The 25,145-nt window shown below is 38.5% G+C and overlaps 1 protein-coding gene across 1 annotated transcript in view; it reads right to left on the minus strand.

Moving 5' to 3' along the window:
- Positions 1-25,145, minus strand: part of GNAQ (G protein subunit alpha q) — a 414,409-nt gene that overhangs the window by 117,682 nt on the left and 271,582 nt on the right. The window contains exon 3 of the mRNA XM_036738394.1: positions 6,134-6,288. Within this exon, the coding sequence (XP_036594289.1) occupies positions 6,134-6,288 (155 nt within the window). The remainder of the gene's footprint in view (positions 1-6,133; positions 6,289-25,145) is intronic.

The raw sequence follows: 25,145 nt of genomic DNA on the forward strand, positions 1-25,145 counted from the left end.
GTTTAATCATATGCTCATAAACTCCATTAGTTCCCTATGAAATTTAATTCATTTAAATTGAAATTTCAAGCTGTTTACAACTTGGCCCCTTTCCACCTTTTCAATCTTATACCTTACTCCCGATTCCACATAACCCGCATACAATGACCCACATACAAGAGACCACTGAGAAAGTCTCCATGCTCTTCCTCATACATGGCACTCTATCTCTTGATTCTATGTCTTCGTACTGGTTATCCATTATGACTGGAATGCTCCTGCCCCTTATCTCTTGGCTTCCTCCAAGAATCAGTTCAAATTCCGCTGTCTGAAAGAGGCCTTTCCTAGTCTCCTGAACTGGTAGGGTCATCTGTCTATGCTTACCTTACATTTACACAACATATACAGGGTGTCCCAAAACTCTTAGTGCTCTTAGAAGTTTATTTAAGCTTGTATGTATATCTTGTATGTACCTAATTATTATCATGTTGTCTCTTCCAATAGAATATGGACTCCTCGAGGGAAGGTACAATGTTTTTGCATTTCTTTGTATTTCTAGGACTTAGCACAATGTCTGGCATATACTAAGTGATTAACAAACTTGTCGATTGACTGAAGTCACACAAGAACTTCATTATAAAATTACTTTATTCATGAGATGATCCCATTCCATGGACCTTGCAGTCAGCATTTTTTATGATGACACTTCAGTGTTTTGGCTAAAGGGCATCCTGATAAACTTTCAAAGAGTTAATAAAATTTAAATGAGGTTCAAGTCAAATGAGGAGTATTTTAGCCACAATCCTCTCCATAGCATTTCACTATGGCAAATGGCTTGATTCGATCCAAAGCTGGAGTAGGATATACTATCCACCTCTGGAATCGTTGTTATGCTAGACTTTCAACATGGCTCCAATGTGTTGTTATATTTGATGCAGAAACTGTGTTCTGACAACTCTGGTTTAACACAGTCTATATACAATTCTAGAGTTCCATCTGGGACTACACAATACCATCTCTGCCACCATGGACTGACTGATCCATAACCACAAGGAATCTGCAAGATGCATGCAGCTAATGGCTGACAGGAAACCTACAGATTCCTGCCCTAGACCTTCCTCCTCCATATACCGAATCCTAAGTGTTTGAGTCCAAAAGAGAATCTGAATCACTTTGCATTTGTTATCAACAAAGTGTTTCTTTACATAGTGAGGATTTAAAAAAAATGGATAGACTGTGAGGTTTCTAAACATAAAGGGTTCCTGACAATGTGGCTGGCATGAAGTGTCCCCTGGCTAATATCACAGTACTTCTGTTGATGTACACAGTGAACTCATTAGAAATGATTCCTCAGTATATTAAAGCAGGTGGTGAACCTGAGCAAAATTGTAAACCAAGTGTTGCCTGTTGTTAACTTATTAATTAAAGCCTTTACACTTCATGTTAATACTGAGAAACTAAATGAGGGTTTCTAAGTTTCTGAGAAACTTTCCAGAATTTCAGAAGGGGCGTGTGTGTGTGTGTGTGTATGTGTGTGTGTGTGTGTGTGTGTGTGTGTGTGTTTTCTAAGAACAAACCAAAGTTAATACTATTCTCCAATTTATATGGCACCACTTATCTAATTTTAATGAGTCAGCCAATTTTTTTTAGCCAATTTTCTTGCACCTACTCTTAGACCATTTCACACCTTTATTACCATCAGAAAGTGGATAAGCAAGAATAGCAGAAATTCAAATCAGTTCACTTTTCTTCTTACAAATAGCCACAGGGAAAGGCTTTTCAGGGAAGAAAGTTGAAATTACAAGCCAAATGAAGTTTCTGGAATATCTGTGGATATTCCCATATTAGTTTGGTTAACTGAGACTTCTACAAATATGGAGATGGCTTTCAAACCGCTAACTGCAAGCTTACTGATTCCTGCCTCACCTCCTGAATTTATACTATATTAAAATTTCCCTTTAAACCCTATGGGCACAAAAAGCCCCCTGACAGATAAGAAGTAATGATTTTCAAGTACATGTTCAGAGTAAATGATCCATAAAAGTTCTAATCAGAAAGATCTGAGCAGATAGAGATTTAGACTCTGCTTTTCAAACTCTGCCAACCCTTGGAAGTTAAATGCAAGAACGCCATTTGCATCATCCTGAAAACATATAGCTGACTATAGTATCAGAAGTGAAAGAACTGCCTATGTATGCATTCTTTTTGCATTAATTAAACAGTCTGTATTTACTGGAACTAGTTATGACCCAAGGTATGACTTCAGCTAAGGGAGCTTTAACTCTGACTTCCCTGAGACCAAAAGAATCAGAATGGTGGTTCAATCATATTATTTGGTATTTGTAAAATCAATCTGGTCTACTTTTATATTTTCAGCCATCTTATTGGTCAATCCAGATTGCCACGCAAGTCTCACTGACTATAAAGAAATCAGATGTTGCACTGATCAGACCCTGGCTTGATTCCATTACACTTGGTTAGACATGGTTGCCTGCCTGAGGGATACTGAATGATGATACTTCAGGGAAGCTGGCTCTGATTGCAGGAGGATTTTGCATGAAATTAGTTTCTAAATACTGACTACAATATTTGGATTTTTTGGCTACTTTTAAAAAAAATGAACAAGAAACCCCAAGTGAAATAAAATTGGAAGGAGATGTATTACAGCTATAAAGGTTGCATTTTTCAAAAAAAGAGAATGAAAAAGAAAAAAAGTAATAGCAGCTTTTTTGAATGCAAAGAAACTCATTTTCATATGAAAATTTGCTTGGTATTTGGAATGAATGATCTGTAATAAACACGACCTGGAGCCTGGTTCCCATTATCCAAGCCAGTTATTCCAGCATCTGCTGTGAAAGCATTTCAGAAACACATGGAACATGACTGCATAAGAAAGAATCCAAGAAACCACAGACTCAAGCCGTATGCTAGCAAAGGCAACATGCCTTCCACTTTCCTCTTTTGCGAAAACACTGAAAAGAAAGAAATAAAACATCTCAGGATTGTAATGGGGGGCAATAGGAAAAACATGTCCATTTTGCTTCTATGTGTCCAGAAAAGGCATTGTGGCCTAAGTCAGGAAAGACCTAGGTTCAAGTCTTATCTGTTATTTAACCACTTAGTGCCCTAGGCAATGCTCTGAGATTGTTTTTAAAAATAATACTAATAATGATGATAATAGCTAGAAATTGCATAGCAATTTAAGGTTTGCAAAGCACTTTACAAATCCTGTCATATTTGATCCTAACAACAACCCTGTAACGTAGCTGAACTACTATTAATATCCTCACATTACAGATATAGAAACTGAGGTAGGCAGAGATTAAGTGACTTGCCCAGGGTCACCATTAGAAAATTTTAAGGCCAGATTTGAATTTGGGTCTTTCTGAGGAGAGTCAGGAAGTCACTAGAGTCCACTGCTCTAATTACTGCACCACCCAGCTGCCTAATTGCACAATAGTTGATCTTTATTGGAGATTTCCTTACCAGGAATTACTACCTACACTGGTAAAATCTGGACAGATCTGGGGGGTGGGAGGGAAGTCCAGCTAGCATTTTTTTTTTGAGGTAGGATTTCATACTAGTCATCTAATCCATGTAGGAAATTGGTGGTATAGAAACTCCTCTCACTGATAGAACACAACTCATCTGTAACGTGTAGCCTTAGAGAGTTGCCTGGGTCACTGAGAAGTTAAGTGACTTGCTTGTGGGCATCTAGCTAGTATGTGTCAGCAGCTGGAACTGAATCAAGACCTTCCCGACTCCATAGCTGGCTCTCTACAAACTATACCCGGGAATGCTTATGTAGCTATTTTCCTTTATCCTGCATTGGCATGATTCCCAGATGGTTCCTTTCATAGTATCAGAAGGGTATTACCTGATAGACCTTTTCTCTCCTTAGAGGGGGAGGGTGAAGAGCCCCTAATTCTCAATCAAGTCCATGGACACACTACTAGGGAATCCCTGAGAGACTGAGACTACAGACACCACCAGAATCTCACCAAAGGTCCTCACTAGTAGATGGTGCAGGTGGCCACCAGGTTCTCAATGAAGTGGAGTGCAAATCAGAAAATGCAACCCTAGTGTATGGCTGTAGTTTCCCTAGGGAGAAGACCCTAATCCTGGTCAGCACTTACCTCATTTTTTGTATGGTGATCTGAATCCCAGAAGCAAAACCCCATCAGGAGGGGAAGAAGCCATAGGTAAAGGTTAGAGACGAATAGGCAAAGTTTGGAGCAGGAAGGGCAGGGAAGAAACAAAACACAAGCAGAAGGGTAAAAAGGGTAAGAGATAAAACATGAGGGCTACAGGAGAAAGGAATAAAGGATCCCAGAACGGGCACCAACATAGCAAAGAGAAAAGTGGAAAGTAATATTAGAAGGTTGAGGAGCAGGTAGAACTGAGATTACATGAGGTGAGGTTGGTGGTAGGGGCATGGGTAGAGAAGAAAGCCTGGTGAGCATGAGTCCAGAATCATGGTTAGGGAATGTAATATAACATGATGGAGTTATTGGAAGCTGAGAAAGTAGAGAAAGGCTAAAGGGGATAGGAAACAGAAGAACTGTGAGGAGCTGGAAGCTTGAACAAATAACTGTAGAGGCAAAATTATTACAGCAGCTGAAGATGTCAGGAGTGGAAGAAAATGGGGGAAAAATACAGGGTGAAGAAGGAGAAAGGCCAAGAAGTGAATGAAATGAACAACATGGGCATTCCAGGGAGGACATAAAGTATTTTCACCATAAAAGACATATAGGCTAAACACTAGTCAGAATATGATAGGCTCCTATGGGTATTCCATTTCACATTCCAAGATTTTTCAACTCAAGTTTTGGCACTGCATTATGGGAAATATTTTAGCCAAAAGATACTGTTGTAGATTATCTGATGACCTATACAGATATTAAGAATTAAATTACGAAGAGAACCAAATATGTAAGTAAGAACTCTACCATTTATATCCAGGGCATTGCTGCTCAATGCCAATTTGCCATTTTCCTGAGGGCACTTCACAGCTTGCATCAGACTACTAATTCAAGATTTCCCAGAATACTTCCCACTTGTGCCTTTGTCTACATAGATCGAAAGCAAGTGAAAATTCAACAAATATTTGGTTTGCATGATCAATGAAGATCCAAACTTAGGTAAGTAAGGGATTAGGGAGGGGGAATCCATTTGGAGGCCTGATTGAATTGTTGTTTACATTCATCACATTAGCCAGATAGAATTGCCAAGTCTTCACTTCCCTTTCTGCTAGGCAGACACAGAAGAGGTAACAAACAGATCTCTCTAGGAAGCAAATCATTCTCAGCGCATACTATTTTCTTTGACAGCTCACAAAATAATTCAGGAATGCAGGTATAATTAGACTTGCACACAATGCTCATGCAAAGGAAAACCTGCCAATCAACATGATGCTGCCTTCGAAAAAAAGCAGTAGAGATTCTGCCTGTGACAGCCAGAGATAGGGTAGTCTGAAGTTTTTTCGGATGGCTATATAATCAGGCTTGTTTTTTGTTTGCAGTGTTCAAATGCATGTAGGTGTTTTGTAGCATCTGAACAAGACAACAAATCTTGACTGAAAATTATTACCATTATGCTATTTCAACATCACAACAGAATGTGTACTTGGGAAGAGCTGGTGTGTGATTTGGGAAGGAAAGGAGTGGATGGAGTCATAGCCTTCTGTTCCTTAGGTTACTTTGGAATCAATCAATTGACATGTTGCCCACTGTGTGCCAGGCACTGTATTAGGCCAGGGCTGTTCAACCTTAGGTTTTTGTTGAAACACTAGACAATATATTTTGATTTGCCATTTTAGTGAGAGCTGTGTGGTAGCTTGGCTTCATTTACTAAAGCATTCATGTAAATTTCTATGCTTGTAAATAGCGCTGTGGGCTGCATTTTGGACAGCCCTGTATTGGGCAATGGAGATACAAATTAAATGAATTAAAGAATCTCTACTTACAATGACCTTCTTCATAATGGATTCCAGAACTATGTCTGTATCAAATTTTATGTATACACATCCAAGTTTGAAGTTTGATTCAAATAGAATGCTTAACAGTGGAAGTTCTACACCATAGCAGAGAGAAATGTTATCCAAGCAAACATCTAAATGAAGTGGAGAGAAATAGCCCTCATGACATATACTCACTATTTGGTTGAGTCAGATAATTGATATTCTCGTCTTCTATCATAACATTCTTGGATTCCAGGATCATTCCATAAACTCTTTATTGCATCTACGTAGGGATTCTCAAAAGTGGACACCTTCTCCACATCAACTTCTCGAACTAACTGTGCATGGGCCTGTTTCCAAAAAAGAAAACAACTTCAATCCTCTTTTAGTCAACTAAAAAAATTATCTTTCATTTGCAATGCTTATATTATACCTATTAGTTCTATCTTCCTTCATAAAATGGATAATGTTTTTTAAATGGTGATCAATTCCTTTATACAGATCAATCTCTTTTTATATGTTGGGTTTTGAAAGATAACCCGGTTCCTAGTTTTTCCCTGAGAGTAATCCTTGAGAATACCATGAACATGATTAAAGCCAACTGAAAACCAAGTTACGCTCAAACCTTCAATAAAATGCCAGCCTCTTGTTGTCTGAGTATCACAAACTTGGTGTAGTTAATACTACCAAAGGGGTCGGGTAAAAAGTTGGAGAATGACAAGTTTAGACTTTATCAGTTTTTTCATATTAATATATTCCTACTTTTATCAACTAACTGGACAACTCACTTAACTAGAATGTCCCCCATGCCCCACTATATTCTAATTTTTAAAAATAGGGAAATTAAAAACAACAACAACAACCCACAACTAGCTAAATCAGATATTTAGGTCTGGTTTTTTTTTAAAGAAATATTCCCAATAATGTTTAGATATATCCTAGGGTCAGTACATATTGGAACAAATTTCCTACACCTATAATATTCTGTAATAAACAATGATATTCAAAGACAGGGAATAATTAGTGCATTTTGGATAGAATACAGAGTGTATGAAGGGGACTAAAATGTATTATGGATGGAAAGGTTGGCTACAGATGGATCATGGAGGACCTTACAGGCTAGGCTAAGGAATTCCTACAGTTCAGTTTTAAATTTTAATTACTTAACTAGTTTTAAATGGCACTGACTTTGGGGACGTACTGTATTTTGCCCTAGAACCAGTCAGGAGAACAGTTAAGAATCATTGATTAAGCACCTGCTCTGTGCCAGACACTGAACGAAAGGCTGAAGATACCAAAAAACAAAAAACAAAAGCCAAAATAATACCTGCCTCTTGAGGACCTCATATCTGAATGGAACAATATGCAAAAAAAAAAACCAAGTCAAAAAACTGTACCTACTTGGAGGGGAGGGGGTGTCATGCTGGGAGGAAGAGGAATAGGGACAGGTATTCTCCATTAGGTGGGATTTGAGCTGTCTTGAAGATTTTTAAGGAGGAGAATGACATTGTTAGACACGTGCCTTAGGAAGACTATTCGAATATATGTGTGGAGGACATATTGGAGGGGAAGAGATTTTAAGCGGGAAGACCAATTAGAAGGCTATTCAAATAGTCCCAGTTGAGGGGTGATGAGGACCTGAAACAGGGTGGTTGTGGGTGGGAACAGAGAGAGTGAAGTGTTTAATCAACAAAGATTCAGTTATGTTCATGATAAAAGTTTAAATATTTAAATAGATATATTTTAGAAGGATTTTGGCAGGTCTGAAACAAAAATAATTTTCTAAGTAATTCTCAATTGCCTAGGGAATAGAAAAGCTAACCTGATCACTCTTGTTAATCAAGACTTTATGTCAGATGCATAAAAATATTAAAAGAACATGCACATATACATATAACTACAATAACCCCAATAGCTTTAATATTTTGAAAAGAAAGTTTATACACTATAGAAATCTCTCTTCTTTAAACAAGTCAAACATTTGATACATGTAGTGGCTAAATCCTATCATTTCTACCTCTCTAATATCTCTTAAATATGCTCTCTTCTTTCCTTTAACACTGCCACCACTCTGGTGGCAGGCCTTCAATCACCTCCTACCTGCCCTACTGCAATAGCCTAATGTTTCATCTCTCTATTTAACCCTGCCTTTTATTTCATCCTCCATTTAGCTGCCAAACTAATCTTCCTAAAGCATAAATCTGACCATGTTATCAACTCCGTTTTAATAAACTCCAGTGGTTCTCTATTGCCTCCAGGTTCAAAAATAATATCCTATGTATGTATTCTAAAGCCTCCCATAACCTGGCCCCTTCCTAGCTTTTCAGTCTTCTTGTACCTTATATCTCCCCACACACTCTATAACCCACTGACATCCTTTCAGTTACACACACACAAACACTCCAGTTTCCTGCCTCCAAATGTTTTCACTGCCTGTCCACCATACCTGGAACGCTCTCCCTCCTCATCTCTACCTCCTGGCTTCCTTCAAGACTCAGCTAATGTTCCACCTTCTACAAGAAGCCTCTCCCAGTCCTTAATCCTAATAACTTCCCTCTGATACCATTTCCAATTTATCTTGTCTATATCATGGCTATACATGGTTGTTTGTATGTTGTATCCCCACTTAGACCGGGAGCCCTCTGAGAGTAGGCAAAGTGGATAGAGAGCTAGGCTTACAGTCAAGAAGACTTAACGTCAAATCCCACCTCAACTTCCAGCCCATCGCATCGCTCTCTCTGTCTCTGTCTCTGTCTCTCTCTGTCTGTCTTTGTCTCTCTCTCTCTCTGTCTCTCTCTGTCTGTCTGTCTTTGCCTCTCTCTGTCTGTCTGTCTGTCTCTGTCTCTGTCTGTCTCTGTCTCTCTCTGTGTGTCTCTCTCTCTGTCTCTCTCTTTCTCTGTCTGTCTCTGTCTCCTCTCTCTCTCTCTCTCTCTCTCTCTCTCTCTCTCTCTCTCTCTCTCTCTCTCTCTCTCTGTCTCTCTCTGTCTCTCTCTCTCCCCCTTACTCATGAGCTGTTGAACATTGCTAAAGAAAGTCAGGTAATTGTGTCAAGCCCTACAAATTCAAGGTACTTAGAATCAATGGGGCACAGTAATTCTTATTTTTCCCTGATTAACATTAGATCAAGCACCCTGCAATGCCTACGCCAGACCTCCTCAAACACCCAAATCACTGGTGATCTAACTTCATGAAGGTTCTGATATCTAACATCCTTAAAAGAATCTTCATTTGATTCTGATACTTCTTCAAGCTATCATCCTATATCCATCCTCCCTTTCACCACCAAATTCCTGGGGCAGGGGGGAGTTGATTACACTTGCTGCCTCCACTTCTTCACCTTCCACTCATTTCTCAGCCTCTTGCAATCTGTTTGCCTACGTCATCCCTCTATGAAGTCATTTAATCAACAGTTACAAATGATCTCAATTTCTACATCTGATAGCCCTTTCTTAGTCTTCTTCCTTTCACATCTCTGCAGCTTATGACACTGGTGCCAACTCTTCATTTCCTGGATATTCTCTTCTCCTGTCCCCTAAGTTAGGAGCTCTTAACCTTTTGTGTGTCATGGACCCCTTTGGTAAAACTTATGAATCCTTTCTCAGAGTAATATTTTCTAATAATTGAAGGAAATATTAAACCAGATAGAGATTACGGAAAATAAGGATGTGCTATTTCCCCCTAAGTCCACAGACTCCCCGACATCGTTCATGAACCTAAAGTTAAGAACTACTGGGCTAAGCATGATACACAGGTCACTTCTGAATATTCATCTTTAATTAGTTTTGATTGCTATCTCTTATTTTCATATCACCTTTATTTCTGACTCTATCTCCCACCAACCCAGTGAGCCAAGTCTTTTAATAAAGAATAAGGTACTGTGCAGAAATGACTTCCACTGTTCTTATAAGTGCAGTAACATTCTGTCACATGAACAATCTGTTTAGCCCTTCGACAATCCTGGGTCTTCTTTTTATATATGTACAAGCATGTACTGCATGGATTCAATTATAATTTCTAATCATATCTATGTATGTAGGGTTTATCTGCTTCCTCAATTCTAGGCTACTTACTGGACATATCAGTTCAGTATAGAGTTATCCCCTCCATGTCATGGGATTTAGGGGCATGCCATCCCAGCTATCTGGAAAATCTGCATAAAAGTTTTTGGTCCTTTCATGTAAGAGAAGAAATCTGAATTATTATGGTGTTAAAAGATAAAATATGTTGATATTATACAATACTATACATATATTTTATGTATTTCTGAGTTTCTAAACTTTTTCTGTGTCATCTGCTGGCCTTCATATGTTGTATGTGGCTTCAATAAAACTCCCCCAAAATTCCCATTTAATTTCTTATGCCAATTCACAACATATTGAAACTGCAATGGGGAAAGTCATGATGTGGAAGTGATAACTGTACTACTTCATGGTAACTCAAACTCAATATGTGTAAAACAGGACTTTTATCACACCCCACCCCGCTCCAAGCTCACCCTCTTTTCTCAATTCTCCTTTTCTATTGGGGATATTATCATCCTCCCTATTACCCAGGTTTCTAATCTTGGAACTATCTTTGACCTTCCCCTTTCTCTCTCTTACCTTCTATATAAACCTGATAGCTAAGTCCTTTTAATTTTACTACTCCATGCAAGACTGTAGAACAATTTGGATTAGACATTCAAAGGAATTTATATTTTATCCTACAATCAATAAGCAGAAACTGAAGATTTTTGAGCAGGAAAGTGATGGTTAGATCCATACCATAGGAATGTTATTTTGGTGTCTATGTGAAAAATGCATTGGAGGAGCAGCTAGGTGGAATAGTGGATAGAGCACAAGCCCTGGAGTTAGGAGGACCCGAGTTCAAATCCAGCCCCCAATACTCAGGTCCCAGCTGTGGGGCCCTGGGCAAGTCACATAACCCTGACTGCCTCAAAAAAGAAAAGAAAAGGAATGTATTGGAGAGGAGAAGGATGAGGGCAGAGAGATGGGTAAGGAGAATATTACAGTTATCCAGGTGAGTGGAGGTATGGACTAGGACTGTGGCCATACAAATGCAATGGAAAGAGAAGCTATGAGAGTAGTGGGTATGTCCTCAATTCTCTATCCTAGGGTCTCTCTCTTTTTTCTTTACACTGTCTTCTTTGGTGACCCCATTTGACCTCATGGGTTTAAACTGTCATTTCCATATTCATGACTTCCAGATCTTTATCTTCAGCATTAGCCCCTTTCTTAACTTTCAGATCTTCCAGTCACACATATATGCGACCTTGGTGTCATCTAGAACCTCTCACTTTCTCATCCCACTTATCTTAGCAGTTGCCAAATCTTGTCATTTCTACCTTCATGACTCTTGCCTTTCTCTCCACTCACAGTGTCACTACCCTAGTTTCGATCTTCATCACCTCAACTGAAATAGAAATTTCTTCTCCCAGAAGTCTCTCCCCCTTCTAATCCACAACTGCCAAAGTGATTTTCTTAAAAAGCACAAATCTGAATATCACTACTCAAAAAATTTCAGCAGCTTCCTACTAGTTCAAGCATTATGTATAAACTCCTCTGTTTGGCATTTAAAACCTTCCATAGCTTGGACTCAATCTACTTTTCCAGCCTTATTACACATTATTCCCTTTTAAATACACTCCATTTCAAATTGGTCTTTTTCTGTTCTCTTAAAATGCCTGGTTTCCCTCAAGGATCTGCTAAAACAGTATTTTTTTATATGAAGCCTTTTCTGATCCTCCTAGTTGCTAATGCAGCTAAATGATCTTATATTTAATACAGTATAAATCTATATGTGTACGTATTATCCCTTTAGCTAGACTTTAAGTGATTTGAGAGCAGAGACTTTCCTATTTTTCTTTCTACACCAAGTGCCAAGTGAAATGTACAGTGTCTAGGACATCCCAGGCACTTAATAAATGCATTCGAGTGGGCAGGACTTGTCACTGGCATGGAGATGGGGAATGAAGTAAAAGGAAAAATTAAAGATGACTCCAATGTTACAAACATGTGAAATTACAACCAAATGAAGAAATGGTCAGCAAGTTCTCCACAGAAAGGCAAATTAAAGAGTTAGTAAAGTTTGTTTTATCATGTGTCCATCAGCAAGAAATACTTTATGAGGGGGTGGAGCCAAGATGGCGGCTGGAAAGCAGGGACTAGTGTGAGCTCCCCGCCAAGTCCCTCCAAAAACCTATAAAAAATGGCTCTGAACCAATTCTAGAACTGCAGAACCCACAAAATAGCAGAGGGAAAGAGGGCTCCAGCCCAGTACAGCCTGGATGGTTGCAGGATGAGGTCTTTCACACATGGAGCTGGGAGCAGAGCAGAGTGGAGCAGAGCCCAGCGTGGGCCGTGTGGACCAACCAGACCAGGAGCCAGGCGGAGCGGGCCCTAGCGCCCTGAATCAGTAAGCTGTGGCAGTTGCCAGACTTCTCAACCCACAAACAACAAAGACAACAGAGAAGAACTGCAGAACCCACAAAATAGCAGAGGGAAGCAGGGCTCCAGCCCAGGACAGCATGGATGGTCTCTGGGTAAGGTCTATCGTGCACGGAGCTGGGAGCAGAGCAGAGCTGGGAGCGGAGCAGAGCCCAGGGTGGGTGATGCGGACCAACCAGACCAGGAGCCGGGCAGAGCATGCCCTAGCGCCCTGAATCAGTGAGCTGCAGCAGTTACCAGACTTCTCAACCCACAAACACCAAAGACAGCGGAGAAGGTTAGTGGGAAAAGCTGCTGGGGACAGGGTAATAGAGTTCCCGGTTCAGCCACCACCCTGGGGGCAGCGGAGGTGGGGCAGCTACAGAAGTACAGCTGCAGTTGCTTCAGGCCCTAGGTCCACCTGGTGGGAGGAATTAAGTGGTTGATCAGAGCAGCAGTGCAGAGCCTGCTGAAGATCTAAGTCCAGTCCGGGTGGGGGTTCTTGGGGAAGGAGGAATGCTGGTGTGGCAGAGCTGGTGCATCCCCCCAAGCTTGGAACATAGTTCGCTTTACTCTACAAGCAGTCATACCCCGCTGAAAAACTCAAGGGTCAAGTAAGTAGGTTGGGAACATGGCCAGGCCGCCAAAATGCACCCAGATTCAGTCTCAGACTTTGGAACCTTTCTTTGGTGACAAAGAAGACCAAAACATACAGCCTAAAGAAGTCAGCAAAGTGCAAGAGCCTACAACAAAAGCCTCCAAGAAAAACATGAACTAGTCTCAGGCCATGGAAGAGCTCAAAAAGGATTTGGAAAAGCAAGTTAGAGAAGTAGAGGAAAAATTGGGAAGAGAAATGAGAAGGATACGAGAAAACCATGAAAAATAAGTCAATGACTTGCTAAAGGAGACCCAAAAAAATACTGAAAAATATACTGAAGAAAACAACACCTTAAAAAAAGAGCTCCAAAAAGCCAATGAGGAGAAGAATGCCTTGAAAGGAAGAATTAGCCAAATGGAAAAGGACGTCCAAAAGACCACTGAAGAAAATACCACCTTAAAAATTAGATTGGAGCAAGTGGAAGCTAGTGACTTGATGAGAAATCAAGATATTATAAAACAGAACCAAAGGAATGAAAAAATGGAAGACAATGTGAAATATCTCATTGGAAAAACCACTGACCTGGAAAATAGATCCAGGAGACATAATTTAAAAATTATTGGACTACCTGAAAGCCATGATCAAAAAAAGAGCCTAGATATCATCTTTCAAGAAATTATCAAGGAGAACTGCCCTGATATTCTAGAGCCACAGGGCAAAATAGAAATTGAAAGAATCCACCGATCGCTTCCTCAAATAGATCCCAAAAAGAAATCTCCTAGGAATATTGTCGCCAAATTCCAGAGCTCCCAGATCAAGGAGAAAATACTGCAAGCAGCCAGAAAGAAACAGTTTGAGTACTGCAGAAACACAATCAGAATAAGCCAAGATCTAGCAGCTTCTACAAAGAGCTTGGAATACGATATTCTGGAGGTCAATGGAGCTAGGATTAAAACCTAGAATCACCTACCCAGCAAAACTGAGTATCATGCTCCAAGGCAAAATATGGATTTTCTACAAAATAAAGGACTTTCAAGCTTTCTCATTGAAAAGACCAGAGGTAAATAGAAAATTTGACTTTCAAACACAAGAATCAAGAGAAGCATGAAAAGCTAATCAAGAAAAAGAACAAGGAAAAGAAATTGCAAGGGACTTACTAAAGTTGAACTGTTTTGTTTATATTCCTACATGGAAAGATGATGTGTATGATTCATGAGACCTCAGTATTAGGGTAGCTGAAGGGAATATGCATATATATGTTTATGCATATATACGTATGTGTGTGTGTGTGTGTGTGTGTGTGTGTGTTTGTATATATATATAGAGAGAGAGAGAGAGGGGGAGAGAGAGAGAGAGGGCACAGGGTGAGTTGAAGATGAAGGGAAGATATCTAAAAGAAATAAAATCAAATTAAGGGATGAGAGAGGAATATATTGAGAGAGGGAGAAACAGAGAGATAGAATGGGGTAAATTGTCTTGCATAAAAGTGGCAAGAAAAAGTAGTTCTGTAGGAAGAGAAGAAAAGGCAGGTGAGGGGGAATGAGTGAATCTTGCTCTCATCAGATTTGACCTGAGGAGGGAATACCGCACATACTCAATTGGGTATCTTACCCCACAGGAAAGAAGGAGGAAGAAGATAAAAAAGAGGGGATGATAGAAGGGAGGGCAGATGGGGTGGAGGTAATCAAAAACAAACACTTTCAAAAAGGGACAGGGTCAAGGGAGAAAATTCAGTAAAGGGGGATAGGTTAGGAAGGAGCAAAATATAGTTAGTCTTTCACAACATGAGTATTGTGGAAGGATTATACATAATGATACACATGTGGCCTATGTTGAGTTGCTTGACTTCTTAGGGAGGGTGGCTGGGAAGGGAAGAGGGGAGAGAATTTGGAACTCAGAGTTTTAAAAACAGATGTTCAAAAACAAACAAAAAAGTTTTTGCATGCAACTAGAAAATAAAATACACAGGCAATGGGGTGTAGAAATTTATCTTGCCCTACAAGAAAGGAAGGGAAAAGGGGATGGGAGGGGAGTGGGGTGACAGAAGGGAGGGCTGACTGGGGAACAGGGCAACCAGAATATACGCCATCTTGGAGTGGGGGGGAGGGTAGAAATGGGGAGAAAATTTGCAATTCAAACTCTTGTGAAAATCAATGCTGAAAACTAAATATATTAAATAAAAAATTAATTAAAAAAAGAAATACTTTATGAAACATTTGACTATTTCACCTAGAAGGGCTCAAAATGAACATAAGCTAAATGGCCATCATAAAGATAATTAATTACAGCTTATGCAACAATATTCATTGCAGAGCTTGAAGAAGTAAAGAAATTCCATGAAAACGTAGAAGTAGAAGATACATCAAAGGCCATCTAAGTCCAACCATCTCATTTTTCAGTTGAGGAAATGGAGGTTTAAGGAGGTGCTACCTGCATGTAGTAAGTATCAGAAGAGGATGTGAACCCAGGTACGATGATCCAGGAAAAATGTTCTTTAAATTGTACCATACAGGCAGAATAAGCCATAGAAAGATAGGGAGCCCTCAAAAAATGACATTCTCAGGTCATTAAGAGAAACAATTCTCTCGTGGAGTTATTTAAGAGATGATGTGGATATATGGGGAATTTGTTAATTAGTTTCAGTTTTTGAAAATACAGTATAGAAAGTGGAAGCAATAGTAAGTAGATTAATATATAATATGATGCAGTCTTCCAAAATAGTGTCATTAGTGCTAAAAGTCAGATTAACCTGAGACTGATGCGGAAAGCTAAGGAAAACAAAGGTGTGTTTGTTTTTGAAAGTTATATTGAGCATAAGACGATAGGATGTCTCCTTGGTTTGGATTTGATGATGATAATTGTAAACAGAGCTACTCAATTCTAATCTTGCAAGTATTTTCTCTGCAAAGAAATTATATTTGGGTTGCAAAGGATAAAACTAAAATGGAAAATAGGGATTTGAAACCTAAAATAATTATGGAGATAGTAAGAGAGCATGTAGTTGTTATTGAAATGTTCAAGTTTGGTTTCACCTGGCCCAAATTATATCCTAATGATAAAGCCCTTCAAATTAAATTACTTTATTTTAATGAAAGGTAGCATTGCATGGTGGCTAGAGTTGGCTTGAAAATCAGGAAGATCTCAATTCAAGTCCTATGCCTTGTACATATTGGCTGTGTCACCTGTGGTTGTTACTTCTCAATATCCCAGCCAATTTGCTAAATCTATAAATTGCACATTTGTTCTTGATCTATACTGGTAAAGGGAGTTTCCTACTCAGAATTCTCTATACCAATGAAATCATAGGACTAAGTTTTACATACACACTTACACACAGAAACACACACACGCACATAGACACACACACATATTCAATTACTTCAATACAAAGATGGGTATAGAACAAAATGCTCCTCCTTCCGGTCCCCTGACCCATGTTGGGAAAATATGTCTCAGGATCAGGATGCATAATAGGCCGAAGGCCTGTAGACTACTCAGAAATTTCATGCTTCTGTATCACGAATACTTTTTTTAAGAGACTAGGAAGGCAATGGACACAGTGAACACCAACGTCATAAAAAATGAATTTGACTCTTAGATAGAAAATGACTAGTTACAGATATAGAAGTTACTTCCAAATCAACACCCTTTGTACAGTCAGCCCATCAACTTGTTAGGGGAAAAAATAAACTCAGAATCAAATTAGAAGAGAATAAGGATAAGAAGCAATGGTAGACAAAATAACATGAACATATTCAAACAAGCTATTGACATAAAAATAGGAAACAGATAAAGGAACAGACATTGACACAAACTATTTCCTACAGAAGTTTAATCAATGTAAGACAATTGTCATAAGGAGGGAGACAAAAGTTCCTAGAAACTGCCTTGACTAGCAAACACTTGATCTCTTTGCCAAGTGGGGAGAAGAAGGGGGAGTGAGGGGGAAACAACATCTGTTTAGAATAGAAATTCATTTGCAAAACCTTACAGAGGAGAATGACAGAAGATTGTGAGCAGTAAATCTAAACTTATAAGAGAGTAAGAAGTGTTAGAGGGAAAAAACAAATTTGTAGAATGCTTGGATTGATACCCAATTATGCCAAATCATCCCAAGAGCATTTAAAGTTGAAACTGGAAGACAACAAACAAGGGAACAGTGAAAAACAGCTGTCAACATTTCTATAACAAACTATTTTCTTCATCAGTGACAGCTGAACCATCACATTCAGATTCATCAGAGTTCCTGCTGTGCTGCTTGAAGATACAGAAAAGGCACTAAAGAAAAAGAAAAGAATAGCAGCTGGACCAGATCAAGGATATAGAGAAGAAATTCATCTTAGAGGTAACAGAATTTTAAAGGTATTGAAGAAATTAGTCTCAAGATATCTGAAGAGGGGAAAAAAACAGCAATGGGGGGGGGGGAATCACAGATGGTATCACTACCAAAAAAGACTATTGAAGAGACATCAATAACTATGGAAACATATGCCTATTTTCTCACCTCTACAAAACCTTTATCAGAATAATCCATATATGTATCAAGGGCATCATGGAAGAAAATATGAAAAGGGAACAGACAGGCTTTCCAAAAATAATACTGTTTAGTAGAATATATCTTTATAACCACATAACTGACTCAAAGTTGGAGAGCACAAGATCCCACTTTTCATTGTTTGTCAATGATAAAAGAGCTTATGCAGAATTAAAAGTTCTCCCCCTAACAACATGTATCCCATGTGTAGATTAAGATCAGATAACACAGAGACAACTCTGTACAACAAACATCTGAGTGTTAATAAGAAAGAAAAAAAAAAAACAAGGTGCAGAACATACTCTCCAAAAATGTTTTCCACTTTCATGGAAGATACCCAGTGCAAAGTCCTAGTGAAAGAGGTGCTCCCCATAAATGGCGTGATCCTCCAAACGCTTCTGTTTGTAAATGATGTCCTTTTTTCATCAAGCACCAAAACATTTCAGAGCCTTTTAAGTGAGATTAATAACTATTTACAGGAATTTAGATAAAGAAATCCATGTAGGAAAAAAAAGTAGAAGAATGTCTATTGTCTAGTCTATGATAAGAATTGAAGAATGGAGAGCCCATCAAGCAGGTTCATTAGTTCATATATCTTGGATAGGCACTGCAAATGTATAATGACCTAGGTACAAAATTATATGGAAGGAATAGGGAAGGCTGCACTGTATTCAGAAAATCGTCCAGCACTTTTCAAGGTCTTAAAGAATCAAAGGTCCCTTAAACAGAAAATCCAACTTTTAAGTGCTATGAAAAATGTTGGCTATTATTAACACTAATATTTTTCCAGTGATTTTACATAGTTAAAAATGATGGAATACTATAATCTCTGAAGACTAAAAATTACAGAGCAAACAAATGGCAATGGAGAGAGATGTATGGTGGACATAATTATCATGAATTACAACAGGTTGTAATTCATGATAATTATGTCCACCATACATCTCTCTCCAGGACAGGCATACAATATATTATGTAAGTAGTATTTATGGAACTATTAAAGAAGACAGGCAAGTCATGGAGGGACAATGGGAGAGGAATCTACAATCCACATACTGGATTGGTCTTATAATATTAAGAGACCTAGAGGAAGGCCTGCATCTCCTTCATTGGTTTTATTTTGGAGAACTTAAATGAGGACATAGGTGAGGGAGAGTTCCAGGAGATGAGAGAAAGTATGAATGGATTTCCATCTTTATCATTTGAGGGAGTATCTATAATGATGAGATCACAGATCCATTCAAATATTATAATATAGGCATTGTCTTAAGCTTTGTAAAGCATTTTCTTCATAGTAATCCTATAAGGCAGGTAACATAATCACTTTTATCCCTACTTCACAGACTGGTTACTGAGATACAAAGTTGCCTGTGGACAAGAGTCAGTCCAATTAGTTTAGGTAATAAGATAATAAATGTGGACTTTGATGAAGTCCTTTTTTCTTCTACTTTAGAACCCTAGAATTTTTAGAGTTGATCACCTTATTTAAAAACACATGCTGGGGGTAACACATACCTGTTAAATCTTGCTACTGAGAGAGTCTGAGGAGGGTTGTTCCCTTGAGTTTTGGAGTTCTGAGCTGTAGTAGGGCTAAACCCAATCCAGCGCTCAAATCAAATCCACTGAGTTACAGTAGGGCTAAACCCAATCCAGTGCTCACATCAAATCCAGAACTAATATGGCAAAACCATGGGAGCAAAGGGTCACCAGCCTGCCTAAAGAGGGGCAAATGGAGAAGGTTAAGGGTTCCGTACTGATTAGCTTTGGGACTGGAGTTTATGAGTGGCCACTGTACTTCCAGCCTGGGTGAGAGAGGGAAAACTAGTCTCAAAACCAAAATAAAACAGTAACGACAAAAAACATAAAACTTGAATTCATATTCTGGTATTTCACAGTTAAACTTTAAGAGATATATGCAAATCTACTATGTTGCTAGATCCGCCATGTGGAAAACATGTGGTTACATGATACCACCCTTCTACTGAGATGTAATAGTCAGTAACACAGTAAATATGTTTTTTATAACATGTGGTTTTCTCTTGGTAGTTAAGAGGTTACAGAAATTACCAATGATGGCTTGTTCACAAGAAGTAACATAAAAGATAATATCAAATATCTTATTAAAGAAATTTGTGAGGTGGTACAGTAGATAGTGCAGGCATGTAAAAAGAGTATTATATAATAGTCTGAATGCCCCAATGGCAAAGCCAAGAAACCTGGAGGAAGGCCCTCATATTGGCTAGAATTCCTGTGAAGGATTTTACACCAGACCATAGGATAGGTTGTGATAAACAGCGTTGGAAAGGGCACTCACATTAATGGGGTCACAGAGCCATCAAAATGTTTTAAGCATGGAGGTGGTTCTGTCATCAAACATACATACTCAACTTATCATAAGACTACATATAATTGAATAAAGGTAAATCATATTCTTGGTATGTTACAAAATCAGAATCACTGGAGTCATATTTATTTTGTAGATATTCTCTTTTAAGAATCTATCAGTTTTCAAAGGAAATGTCATACACTAAAATGTCCAACTGAAAAATCTGTAGATTTGCCTCTAGGTTGCCTGATGAAAGGAAATGGCCTTTAAAGGCTACTGTTATTCCAGAGTATGTTTTCCCACTTGTTTAACTGAGACATGGCTGATAATCCTATAGCACGTTTTCTATCGTAAGATTGAATTAACTACTTCCTATTATCCGTAGGGAAAAGTGAAGGATAGTACTCTTTGAACTGGGTAAAAGCTACATGGTGACATTGTTTAGTGTAGGTAATGATTCTAAAATAAATTCCGCATCTACTACTAGGCCAAATGTGTCATTTGAAAGGCATACTCTTTCTGAATCTGGAGCATAGTTCTTTTCTGTCAGAGAAAACAGTTTTGACATACTATACACTTTTAAGTCTTATGAATGTATATACAGTACCAGTATAGCATAGGGCAATAAATCAAACCCAGTGTTGGATAGAAATGATTCGTCCTGGGGACAGAGTTCATAATAACCACAACAGTAATATTGATAATAAGTACTTGTATAGCACTTTAAGCAAAGCGCTTTAAAAATATTATCTCATTTTATCCTCATAACAACCCTGGGAAGTAGATGCTATTTTTATACCCATTTTACAGAGATGGAAAAAGAGGCTGAGGGAGGTTAAGTGACTTGCCCAGGGTCATACAGCTAGTAAGTATATGAGGCTGGCTTAGACCTCATTTTCCTGACTGCATGTTCAGCACTCTATCCATTGTGCCACCTACTTGCCTCGTAATGTAAACAGTTTATATAATATAAACAACATAAGCAGATATGGGAAAAGCAAATTATTGGCTAGAATGCTCTGGGGAGAAGTAGGAGGAACATGCTATTACTCTTTTCTTTCCTGTGAACAACATTAAAAGCATTTAGGTAAAATTAACATTGTCAACAAATATCACAGCCATAGATTTGTCAGAAATGCTTTAGTTCAATTTAATTTGACAGGAGGGAGCTGGTGAGTGTCTGAGCCAGCTTGGACCAGTTCAGGAGAGCCCATTATTAAAATTTCAGTGTGAGCATTTGCACCTCCGAAATTGGCAGCCACTACAAATCAATCATCACTGAATGACATCATTTATTGTTTTGTTGATTGCCTAGACTTAAGAAAGTGTTAACAATGTTGACTAGCTGCCCCCTCCCCCCAGGTGGTTAAACATTTACAAGTACACTCTATATTGCTCTATAAACACTGTTTGAGCTCAGCAAGAGGACAGCAGAAGGCTCAGAGAATGACATCATGACTAGACTGGAGCCCTGACTGTACCCTAATACTAACAATAACAACCGATATTCATATAGCGCTTTAAGGTTTGCAGAGTACTTTACATCCAGTATCTCGTTTGGATGTTACTCAGTTGAATCTTGAAGGTCACAAAAAAGATTAAGTGGCATAACTGTGATTAGAACCCAGGTCTTCCGATTCCCAGTTCGGCACTTGCTTTTTTTAAACCTCTGGGGTTTAAATGAGCAACATTCCAGTTCTAAGATTCATGACCTATAATCCTGGGAAAGTAACTTCCCCTCACTGGGGCTGCGTCTTTGTCTTTGAAAAATGAAGGTGGGACCAGGATATCTTTGGTTCTTTCCAATGCTAAAATTCTATGAGTCAAAGTATTTATTATGCTCATACTATATGACTCACATTGCCCAGAGCAATGGGGGAGGAGGGGTAGATGACCCCACCATGCTGTTATCCCCCATGCCCAGAATGAACCTATAATTAACTCAACCCATGTGGAAATAATTCCTACTATGAGAACTTGATCTTCCTCATATTATAATGTATATACTTATTACAAAAGAATAAAAGAAAGAGTCCCTGCCTAGAAGATCTCCAGTCGTGGTAAGGAGATAAGTCAGATACATACTAAAGAAATGAAAAGGCAAGGCAGTATGATTGAATACTAGAATGAATCACACAGATTATTAGTACTACAGGAGTTCTGAAGAAAAAAAAACTAACGTGGGCTAGGTTGATTGAGGATGGTTTCATGGAAAAGCTTCATGGAAAAGACGAGCCATCAGATCATCCCAAAAAGACGTGAGTATGTATAAGAAGATGAGGAAGAGATTTCTAGGCAAGAGAAAAGCATAGCTCAGAGGCTCAAAAATAAGTAGAATAGGGTATGTTCTGTTGGACTGGATTGTGTTCTTTTTGATGACAAGTTTTATGAAGCTTCAATGACTCCCCACTATGTTTAGGATAAAATACCAATTCCTTAGCTTAGCATTTAGAATTCTTCAGAGTCTGGCCCAGCCTATCTTTCCAGGCTTATTGCATATAACTCCTCTTCAGGTGATGTACTTTCTAGCCAAACTGTCCTACTTCTTTCCAAATATGGCATCTCCCTCATTCTACCCTGCATCTGCTGCTCTGCCTGGTTTCAACTCCACAGAACAAGACGTCCCTTCCAGGTTAAGCTCATTATCTCTAATCTCATCACCAGGCTGCTACCACCTCCCTCAGTCTCCCCCTCCCACACTGCTTGGAAGATTGAAGAGGGGAAAGTACCAAAGTCCTCCTAATGCCTTTCTTTATAATAAAGAAGGTAGAAACTGGACTATTTGGACTCAGTCCATTTTGCATCTGCTGTTCTTCCTGGTTTCAACTCCACTAAACAAGATGCCCCTGTACTGGGAACCTCCTGATGTACTCCCCCTTTACTTTTGTGTGTTGTCTTCCCCCATTAGACTGTAAGCTCCTTGAGGGCAGGAGCTATTTTTCTTTTTATTAATTGCATCCTCAGTGATTTGCACAGTACCTGGCACATAGTAAGTGCTTAAATTTTTATTGGATTGGATCAGATCTTGTAGCATGCTATCATCCTCCATGCCCAGAATGAACTCCTTCCTAACCTCTCCTCTGTCCTAGCTTCCTTTAAAGTTGGAGATAGACTGTATATACATATCTGTTTATGCATTATAGCTACCCTTTCCTCACCCCCAGTGGAATTCATGCTCCTTGAAGGCAGGGTCTATTTTTCATTTTGTCTTTGTGTCCCTAGAGTATAGCGCAGTGCCTTACATTAGATGTATTGGGCTGGATTCAACTAGATGTTTGGGTTGAATTTCATTGTGGCAGCAACTGACCCCTTTCTTAATTATAAGCCCATAGCTTAGTGATTAAACCTACCCCAAACTTACAAAGAAAATGGTATGTGGAAAACTGTCACCACTACTGCCACCAAACCTGTCAGGTCAAAACCAAGTAATTTTTATTGCAAAATCCAGTTTAGCTATAGTCTTGCTGCTACGGATACTTTAATTTAACTACATAATAATAGCAAACCTTTTTATAGCACTTCAAAGTTTGCAAAGTTCTTTTACATGTGTTAATTTGATTCTCAAACAAATCAGAGAGGTAAGTATTTTTTCTCCATTTTACAGATAAGGAAACTGAGGCTAACAGATAGTATCTGATGCCACATTTAAACTCAGGTCTCCCTGACTCCAAATCCCATGCCCTCTTCACTGTGCCATCTACCTGCCTCACCTTAATTAATTATGATTAACAATAATTTTCATGTAAATAAGAGTTCTCATATAATTCAAAATCTTTCAAAAGTTTGACAAAATTCGTATATTTTTAAAGTCTTTTAAAAATTGCTTTATATAGATTTCGCTGATCTTCCCTTTTTTTGATGAAAAATATTCTGAAAAAAGTAAAAGTTTATTTTTCCAAAAAAGTACATTAGAATAAGAAGGCCAATTAGGCTCTGCTATACATAGGATCATAGATTTAGAGCAAGAAGGGACCTCTGAGAGGCTATCTTTTATAGTTGAGAAACTGATGCCCAGTGAGATTTAGTAACCTGCCCAAGAACACAAGAGTGGGGAGCATAAGAAGTAGAATTTGTATCCAGGTCCTCTCATTCCAGAAGCAGTGCCTGACACATAGTAGGCATGATATGGAGGCACTCCACTCTGACTACTGACCTTCCTGGCTTCCTTTAAGTCCCAACTAAAATCTTAAGGTCTTCAGTAAGACTTCCCTAACCCCTCCTAATTCCAGTGGCTAATTTCCTAATTATCCCATATATAGCTCACTTTGTATATATTTGTTTGCATGTTGTCTTCTGCATTAGATTGTAAGCTCCTTGAGGGCAGGGACTGTCTTTTGCCTTTTTTTTTGTATCCCCAGCACTTTTGGTGCCTGGTGTAAAGCAAGCACTTAATAAATGTTCATATAAATGATTGTTAAATGCTTATTCCCTTCCCTTTCTTTTTTCCACTGTACCACACTGCTTCCCATAGTCAAATATGAAATGGTAATGGTAGTAAGAAATTATAAATAATGATATTGAATTAAATAATAAGTGAAAAAGTGTTAACTTTAAAAAATTATATGAATCTAGCACATCTAGGCAGAGGGAGTTACCTTACTAGCACTTCCTTATACCAACTAAATCAGAGATCCAGTCTAAAAATCAAATTATACCTATATCCATAATAAAAGAAAAATTGCTCAATGTCAGAATGGAAAAAAGCAAACCTTTAACAAGTGTTTTTTTTAATTATTTTAGTTTAGAGATGATAGCATAAGAAAAGGCAAAACAGACATTTATTTCAAATAAGTGTAAACACATTTTCAAAACCTAATTCCTTTCCATTTTAAATGACAGTGGAATTTGGCCTTAATCATTTAATCTGAAGAATGCTAGCTTTAAGAATGCATTGGAAGCAGGTGGCCACCTCTGAGGGCACACAGTGGGCAAAAGCAAACAACCACTGAAGACATTAGGAAATTGTAAATAGGGTAACATCATGTTCACGTGATTTTGTCCTTCTGAAATGCAACTATGTCTTAGAGGACTGGATGTTTTCCCTAGCCTCTTCAGGAAAAGAAACAAAGAACATATATGATTCCTACCTAGTAGATGCTAACAGAATTGGGGGTAGGGAGGGTAGGGTTCCAAGTAGACTGAATGCTTTCACATAGATATCTACATAGAGAGATAGCTACATAGATCACTGAGATCAAGTTTTTGCTCTCATTGCGAATTTTTGGGAAAATTCATGTTTTCTTTCTTTTTAAAAAATTTCTTAATTTTTTTAGCTTTCTACATCACCTTTATTCCCCTAGTCAGCAAGTCATGACCTTGTAGCA

Source organism: Trichosurus vulpecula, chromosome 9 (assembly GCF_011100635.1).
Source record: "Trichosurus vulpecula isolate mTriVul1 chromosome 9, mTriVul1.pri, whole genome shotgun sequence".
In the NCBI taxonomy this organism is placed as follows: Eukaryota; Metazoa; Chordata; class Mammalia; order Diprotodontia; family Phalangeridae; genus Trichosurus; species Trichosurus vulpecula.